The sequence below is a fragment of the Eurosta solidaginis genome, chromosome 1 (genome assembly GCF_040869045.1).
Source record: "Eurosta solidaginis isolate ZX-2024a chromosome 1, ASM4086904v1, whole genome shotgun sequence".
In the NCBI taxonomy this organism is placed as follows: Eukaryota; Metazoa; Arthropoda; class Insecta; order Diptera; family Tephritidae; genus Eurosta; species Eurosta solidaginis.
Genome location: NC_090319.1, coordinates 113705409 through 113714284, shown reverse-complemented (window position 1 = coordinate 113714284; position 8876 = coordinate 113705409). Strand labels below are relative to the sequence as shown.

At 39.3% G+C, this 8876-nt stretch overlaps 1 protein-coding gene across 1 annotated transcript; it reads left to right on the top strand.

Moving 5' to 3' along the window:
• Nucleotides 1-334: 334 nt before the first annotated feature.
• LOC137237537 (uncharacterized) lies at nt 335-4515 on the top strand. The gene is made up of 3 exons (XM_067761285.1): nt 335-553; nt 2104-2231; nt 3933-4515. Exons 1-3 carry the CDS (start codon nt 336-338, stop codon nt 4190-4192), a joined length of 606 nt encoding a protein of 201 aa, XP_067617386.1. The 5' UTR covers nt 335; the 3' UTR covers nt 4193-4515.
• Nucleotides 4516-8876: the final 4361 nt, after the last annotated feature.

Here is an 8876-nt window from a genome sequence, read left to right as displayed (position 1 = left end):
ATGCAAACACCGTATTTGCCTTCGAAGAGCGTGTTTAAGGGCAAACACAAGTCTAAACACTTGTCAAATTCCATACAAAAATCGAAACCCAAACTCCTCCAAACCCATCTTTGAAAGAGTGTTTGTGTTGGGTTTGCATACTTTTTATTATTAACTGATGGCAATAATGTTCATTTATGTCAATTGTTTCTCTTTTGTTTTTACATTCTTCTCGAAGTCATGGCAACATTGTTTGCGATTGTCAATGTGTCAATGTCAATATCAATGTCAATGTGTGTGAAAATGACAAAAGTGTGTGACAATCAAAAAATTTAAAGAGCGGTAAAAACACAAATATGGCACACATAATTAATAAAAAAACTAAAATACTGTGGACGCCTGCGGCAGACGAGGCATTTATGGACCTGTGGGAGGAGAAGGCCAGCGAGTTGCGTGGGCCACGCAAAAACTCTCACATATATGGAGAAATGGCCCAGTCATTGGCAGGATTGGTTGGCGACATTCGTTCCACCGACATAAAATATAAAATCCACAATTTTACAATGAGATACAGGTAAGAAATATGGGGTAGTAATCTAGGACAGCAGCTGCCTGGGTAATTCTATACGACAGCATGACACTGCTAATACGCTTCCAAAAATATCGAGAGAGGTGTCCAAAGACGCGTATTGACATCAGTATTAATAATCCGAAACCGGAAAAGAAAAACTTTATCCGAAAAACTGTCCGGAGATATTTGCAATTGAAATTGGCGATTTTCATGTGGTTATTGTAATGTTGGGGTACCCACAAAAAAAATTGTGAACATAAGTGTGTTGCGCGGATATAGTTTCGGTCTCCAAATTGGTGTTGGACCCACCCAGGGTAATTTTTTATAAGCGCGGTCGCCAATGCAGAAAGGTATTATGCGCAAAAATACTGTGGATCCCACCCCCGGTTTCGGAGGGACCCGTGGATAATTTTTCGGTTTTTCGTTAATATCTTTTGAACGACTTAAAATTTTTATTTTCCGCCTTCGGATTATTAATACTGATGTCAAGACGCGTCGTTTGACACCTCTCTCAATATTTTTGGTAGCGTATTAGCAGTCGACCCCTCAACTAGACTATTACCGGAGCTATTTGCAGTTGAAATTGAGCGTTTTTCACGTGGTTATTGTAATGTTGGTGTACCCACAAAAAAAATTGTGAACATAAGTGTGTTGCGCGGATATAGTTTTGGTCTCCAAATCGGTGTTGGACCCACCCAGGGTAATTTTTTATAAGCGCGGCCAAAGGCCGCCAATGCAGAAAGGTATTATGCGCAAAAATACTGTGGATCCCACCCCCGGCTTCGGAGGGACCCGTGGATAATTTTTCGGTTTTTCGTTAATATCTTTTGAACGACTTAAAATTTTTATTTTCCGCCTTCGGATTATTAATGCTGATGTCAAGACGCGTCGTTTGACACCTCTCTCGATATTTTTGGTATGCTTGTCATGCTGTCGTATAGAATTGCCGCTGACTCTTTAAAAATACTACAAGCACATGACAACTTACAACCTTCTTTTGCACATTTCTTGAGAATTATTACAGATATCGGGTTCCATAAAACGAATTCGATATCCTGGACCCGAAACGCCCGTACTCTAGGTATCACTCTAGTTAACTTCTCAAGGTCAGCCGCTGTCCTAGACCATTACTAAATATATGTACATATTTGAGTTATGTTCTAGGACCGTGGCCGAGCCCTAAAAAATAGCACAAAATCCGAAAGTGATACCCAGATACGCTGTTTGGCTCCAGGATCTCGAATCCGAAAGCGGATATCCGATATCTCTCATACTTCTCGGGATATTTGCAAAACAAAATTGAAGTTTTCATGTGGTTGTTGTATTTTTGTTCTACATAGCAAAAAAAATTGTGTGGAGTATCAGATATATCAGGTTTTCGCCTTCGGGTTCGGTATCCTGGGGCCAAAATGCATCTCTGGGTACCACTTTCGGATTTTTAATAAAAAAAATTGTTTAGCTATTTTTTTTTTTGGGCTCGGCCACGGTCATAGAACATTATCCATATTTGCACATAACCATTAATTTGAGTGTTATGTGGAAAATTTTTTCAGCAAATGCAAAGGAGGCCAAGGAACAGGCTGTTCTCCTGCTTCTTGGAAGCACTACGAACGTGTTCATCGCATTATAGGAAACGACCGAATTAACAATGTTGAAGCTGTTGTTATGGACAGTATACGAGGTAACTTTATTAATCGAGACAGATATTGTCATTAATATTTGTAAAATGCTTTAAAAATATCTCTTCCCAGAAATAACATTTTTCGTAAACGCTTTTTGGTTTACTTGGGTTAAACAAATCTCTTTCCATATTTTTGAACGGGTTTTAACAGTCTGCTGACAAATTAAAGTCTTGTCATAATTATTACGTGTGTGATGTACATACTTATCGGGGGTGACGGCAATGAACGCAGTATTGAATTTTTGTGCGCCTGTCTTACGTCACCGAACGGCATCTGCTAGGCAGATAAATTTTCACTGAGAAGCTTTTCATGGCAGAAATACACTCTGATTGTTTGCCAGACCACTGCCGAAGGGCGACCCCGCTAGAAATATTTTTTATAATTGAAAAAACTCTAAATTTTTGATGTTGCTTTGCCCGGGGCTTGAACCCAGCACCTTTGGTGTGGTAGGCGGAGCACGATACCACCACACCACGCCGGTCGCTTCTTGTAGTAGCTGTCGCTAAAACGATCGCCAAAAATCTCTAATAGGCCAGTCATTATAGGGCGTTCACCTCCGAATGTGAGATACCCACAATATTATCGCCTGAAAACTTGCATTATGGCATCCTGAAACTATTCTCAAAATTCGACAATAATTGGATGCCCGCAAGTTTTAAATTCAGGGGTCAAAGCTCACAAAAATCTATTCTTTCTCCTTTTTTTGTAAATATCTCGATTTCTAGAAGTTTTGCGATAGTTATTATTTATATTATCAGTAACGTAGAGAATTAAATTCTCCGCAACTTTTGTATTTAACATTTTTTCATATCTCGAATTTTTTTCGAGATAGAGGGCGGAAATCGAAATTTTTGAAAAATGACGGTGATAGGTACTTTAAGCTGTTATTACTTCGGAATGGCTTCAACAATTTCGAAGGTCTTGGTACCGTTCGAAAGGTATTTAAATTTGTTAGTTTATAGTTTTATATTTGAAAAAAGATAAGTTTCAGTGTAATCAACAACTTCGGCATGTATGTTTTTGAAATACCTTTCCAAGGGTAACACTAAGCTTTTTTCATTTCGATGGTTGAGTGCACACTAATTAGAAGTGACAAATTTAAAAATGGTCAGGAGTTCTGATTTTGTATTTTTGAGACAATTGCGATGTATATATAAAACTCATATTTTCACTTATATATATGTGGGGTTCAAAAGGTATTAACACGCACTTTTCTTTAAAATTACGTCAAATTGTTTGTATTTCATTTATTTCGGTTTTACAATTAACATTTCAAGTTCGTATTATTTTGCGTTGTACGCTACTATTTTAGGTTACATAGACACGTTTAGTTCACATTTACACATGTTTTAGTTCAAATTTATTTATTTAGTTAAACATTTTTACTTTGCACTTATGCTTCGGCATATACAAAAAAGAAGTTATTTTTACTTGCCGTGGCGCGTCCGATTCACTACTCAACTTCATATGAACTGTCCTCAAGCGCAAAACTATGACTTTGAAATTTGTCTATTCGCTATTTTAAAAGTTCCGTTATCCCTTTGTTGCTTGTTTGCATTTTATCTTATTTATTCATGTTTCTGCAGTTAGTCCGTTGTCCGCCTGCAGTCGCTTTATGACATACAGTGTTGTAAAATGTCTTAATTACTTTAAGGCTCCCACATATATATAAATTAATACAATTTTTTTCTAATTACTAGCCAGATCCGAGTCGGTTACATTGGCATCCACAGCCGGTTCGTCCACTTCGTCTCCCGAGCCATCGTCTCCAGCTCTCAGCGAAGCCTCCACACCTGTAATGAAGAAAAATCAAAAAATTAGCGAGTTGAACGAAACTATCAAAACAGCTATGGCAGAAAACAATAAATTGACTGCTGATCTAATTGAAATTGAGAAAAAGAAGGTGGCTGCAATCGAGATGCTGTCGCAAAGCGTCGTTAGCTTCTTGGAGCGGAACTAATTTAAAAACGCTGTTCACTTAAATACAGTGTTCGGAAAAACAAATTCAATGCAAACATATAACTGGCTATATTTTTTATGATAATCAATTGGCATAAACGATTGTTTTTAAATATAAAACAGCCATTGGCAAGTAAATTAATTTTAAAACATTTACTAACGTAAAACAGTTATATTCAAGCACAACAAAAAAAAAAAAAAAACACATTTTGCCTAGCATGGAAGAGTGCCAAACTAGAGCAACAAACCCAACGAACCTTCCTATTTGAGAAGGGGAATACATCTTGAAGCCCAAGGTTGATTGGTTTTGAGTAGCGATCGCAGCTGTCAGTCCCCATTGATGTTTCATAACTGGCTATAATTGTTTGTTGCATGGGAAGCTTTAATTTTCTCAATAAAAAGCCTTGAGTCCCGTCGAGACCCTCCATGGGCTATTAAGCCGAAATGTACTCAAATAAATTCTTATTTTTTGAAGGCGAATGCACAACTTGTCGAAGCTGGATCGTGTCATTCTAAAGTTTTCCTTAAAAAACTTTGGGCCGTTCTTCTGGCAGACCACCTCCCAAAAGGTACTTGAATGTTCCTGAAATTGAATTGTATACTGAAGTTGCTAACACACCAAACTCCATACACTTTGCGAGCGTATTATAATTTCGTTGAAACATGCAGCTATAGTCAATAGCATTTTGTTATAAACAACTTTTCGTTTTAAATAGTTCATTGTCACTTCGCTGTCTATTATTTTAAAAAATAATGACACAATCATCATAATAAATTGAATTTTATGAACCATTTTTAATTTTAGTGTAATTAATATAATTTTTTCAACTTCAAACTTCACAACAAAATAAACAATCAAGCGAATGACAGTTTGAACACAATTTACCTCAAACACGCAGTGGAAACAGTTGACAACTATTTCAAACCCAAAACTGGCAAACACGGTGTTTGGGTTTGGTGGAAACAGCATATAAGGATGACATTGCGATAGCAATATGTATTACGTGCACGTATATTACTTTCGTCTTGTTGTTCGAAAGATATTACCCGCAATAAGGATTCATATGTATATATATATATATATATATATATATATATTGTATCTGTATGATATAAGAAAAAAAGTTGAAATCCTTTTAGCCAATTCGTCCATAATCGAGGAATGGCTGCTGTCGCAAAAAAAAATTTCTTTAAATTTATGGTTGAGCTCCAAAAATGGATCGCTAAAACTTTTCAAATGATACAGACCGCTTTTCTTATTACTAAAAACTTATCGAGCTAACTTCAATTATTTTGAAGCAAGAAAAATATCAGTAAAATGAAAAAAAGGAAATGTATGCTCCTTGTATGTATGTATGCTAATTTTGAGTATTCAATAATACAATTTGACAAAAAATCGACCCTTGTTAAATAGTTCAACCGAACTGTATAAAACCCTCTAAGTACCACTTAGAAGTTTCTTTAACTACCCTGCTCTCGTCATTCCACGTCATTTGACTAGCTATTTTACAGTCATAGGTTATATTCATAGTCACATTTGCATGGGCGTGGGTAAGTTTTATGACCAAATTTTTTTGTAGGGTATTTATTTTGAAGTTCATACATGGCTGGTACTTACATGGCCGCCAGAGTACGTACCGTGGGCATCTGCCGGCGTGGTTACTGGTGATGTTGATTTTGCTGGTGAAGTTGACGCTGTTGTTGGTTGTGGTGCGCGGTCTTGGGCGCGCTGTGTTGGTACTGTTGGTGGTTGTTGCGCTCTGGTCCGAGGTGATCGAGTGAACCTGTTGGCAATAAAACTTCGTGTTGACTTTTACGACCTGGATGATTTGGTACTAATTTGGCGTTCGTTGTATTACGCTGCAGCGTACCGCTGGCCCTGGAAGCGGAGGTCTTGGTTTAAGAGTCTTCCAGCAATTTCGCTTGTGCTGGTACTATTATAACAATGGGTATTTGAATTCGGACTTGTCGATGCTGTCGTATCAGCAAGATTCGTTAAATGTTTCTTAAATGTTATTTTTGGTCCGCAGGAAATTGCAATAAAAGACGGAAGATTCCAAACCGTTAGATACTAGCTAAAAGCTTCACCACAATTAGGAGGCGAAAAAAGTATTCGCAAAAATTATTTTGCCAATGTGCTGACCGGGTAGTTGGTTGATAAGCATGTGGGGGCTCAGTTAAACGGCAAGCAGTGTGCAATTAGTAGGAGCACTTTTACAATTCCGTATTGGTGGTTTTTTACTGCTGTCGCTTCTCGTCCCTTTTTCGGTGAATGCCGCTTTTCTCTTTATGATTTAATGTTTCTCTTTAGTTTTTCTTTGTTTTAAGCCCGGAAACACATGGCTACTTTGCTTTTTTTTTTTTTGTTTTGCAAATTTTTTCACGTTCTTCTACTTTCCATGGCCGGAAACTCGTGGCAATTTTTCGCTAGTGATCGCCGTTCTTTCGTTCTTGTTTTTCGATACTTTTGTATAGCAACTTTCGCCCCATCACCAGTCACTAGGTGTGTTCGCACGAAAACGCTCCCAAGTGGACCGTAACCGTAGACCATAACAGCAGACCGTAACAAACCTGCTTTGCTTTGAAGACCTGACGATGAAGCGAACAGGAAACCGGATCATCTGTGGGAAGCCACTGCCAGGGACCTCCGACTACAAGCAACGTGGGGCACGACTCACCCTTGAGATAAGAGTCTCAAATTCCTACTACGAAGCTAGCCGGGCAACATAGGTCCATCAAAAAAAAATTAAGTCAAGTTGGGAATTAATTCTGTTTCCTAGTTAAAAAGGGCTTTGCGGCAATTAGACATATGTTATGGAGAACTCGTCAAAACTCCGAAAAATGATTTCTAGTGGCTATCGCCCCCACATAAAGGCAAAACAAAAAAAGAACTCGTCCAAACTCCGAAAGGCTAGTCCGACCTAAGCGTGGACTGCCAGGGTGTTCACGATCCTCGGTGAGTCCGCGTGTGGACATCCTATGAGGTCAGTGCTCGGGGAGAATACTGGGCGAGATGTCCCCGACCGTCAAAACGCCCAGACAAAAAAAAAGTCTGATTGGTAGGTAGATATAAAAAAAATCAAATTGTAATTTGGCAAAGAATCGTTCTTTCTGGTTCATTGCTGACGAATATCCGAAGCGTGAAAACGACCTATCAATTTCCCATTTAGGTCTTCGAGATCATACAGTGCATTGCCTATTTTTCGAAGCACGCGACACTTCAGGTATTTTGGCAGGAATTTGGCGTTAATGCCCTGTTTGAAGTTACTTACGGCAAAGTTTTTCCGAAAAACTTCCTGACCTTCCTTATAGTATCTGCTCACGAATATTAGTCAACTTGTCAGCTCTGCTTACTACCGTAACCTGGTCTTCCCGAAGGCTGCCGAGTTTCTCTAAAATGTTGTACGTTGAGGCATGTTGGACCATATTTTGGCCATATAATGCAAAGTATGGAGAACACTGAATCGCCGTAGAAAATCACTTCTCAAAACTGATAAAATCTCGGGTATATGCTTATCCCAATCGGTATGTTCAGGTTTATCTTTCAGGAAAATCCTAATCTTCGAAAAAATTTCTCTATTAGCGCGTTCGGATGCGTTCGCTTGAGGAGAATATAACCCCGTCCTCACGTGCGTCACCCCGTAATTTGCTAAAAATTGGTTCATTTCCTTCGAGATAAACTGTTTACCATTGTCACTATGAATAAATTCAGGGACCCCTACAGCCGGAAAAATTTCTGAAGCGAAGTAATTTATAACGTTAACAGTGGTGGTTCTCTGCATGGGCTTTAGCCAAACGTATTTCGAAAAATGGTCTGGTACTATGAAAAGAAATTGATTTCGCCGCTTACCATAATCGCCACAGCGAGTGTTCTTCCCCTTCCACTCCCTTACGAAATTTAACTCGTTTGAAAATTACCCGGAAGCGATTCCTCGTTTTCGGTGACGGTCCGAATCAAGTCTAAATATTCGTTACTGCTGAATTCGGCAGAGACTAAATCTATTTTCCCGGGTGTGGTAGTGAAAGTTAACTCATCAGCATCAAACCGCGACAGCGCATCTGGTACTACATTCAGGGTGCCCTTACGATGTTCCATTTTAAAGTCGTATCTTTGCAGTAAGAGCGACCACCTCGCCAACCTCCTGCTCAAGTCCTTTTGGGTCATTAACCACTTGAGACTGGAGTAGTCCGTGACAATCCGAAACGGTAATCCCTCAACATAGGGTCGGAAGCGCTTCACGCTGATTATGGCGGCGAGACATTCCAGCTCTGTTACCGTATAATTGCGCTGAGCATTATTCAGCTTTTTCGACACAAACGCGATCGGATGCTCAGCGCCCTCGTCATCGACCTGGAACAACACTCCGCCAACACCTATTTTGGAAGCGTCGCATTGTATTACGAATTCCTTAGAAAAGTCTGGTTGTGACAAGACAGGAGCGGAACTCAAGGCTACTTTTAGTTTTTCGAAGGCCTCTATAGCTTCAGGGGTAAGCTTGAACGGACCTGATGACTTACGGAGGCAGTCCGTCAAGGGACCTGCCAAGTCAGCAAAATTGAAAAAAAAAACGCCCTGTACCAAATCGCCATGCCCACAAACCTACGCACTTGCCGAGGGGATTTATGGATCGGGAAGTTTTGCATTGCTTCTGTTTTTCCCGGATCCACTTTCAAACACCCGCTGC

Bases quoted from the DNA above. Each gene is read 5' to 3' on its own strand.
- LOC137237537 (XM_067761285.1), top strand. From the start codon at position 336: ATGGCACACATAATTAATAAAAAAACTAAAATACTGTGGACGCCTGCG. The intron at 554-2,103 runs GTAAGAAATATG...AAATTTTTTCAG, and splicing joins AATTTTACAATGAGATACAG to CAAATGCAAAGGAGGCCAAG. The intron at 2,232-3,932 runs GTAACTTTATTA...TCTAATTACTAG, and splicing joins TGTTATGGACAGTATACGAG to CCAGATCCGAGTCGGTTACA.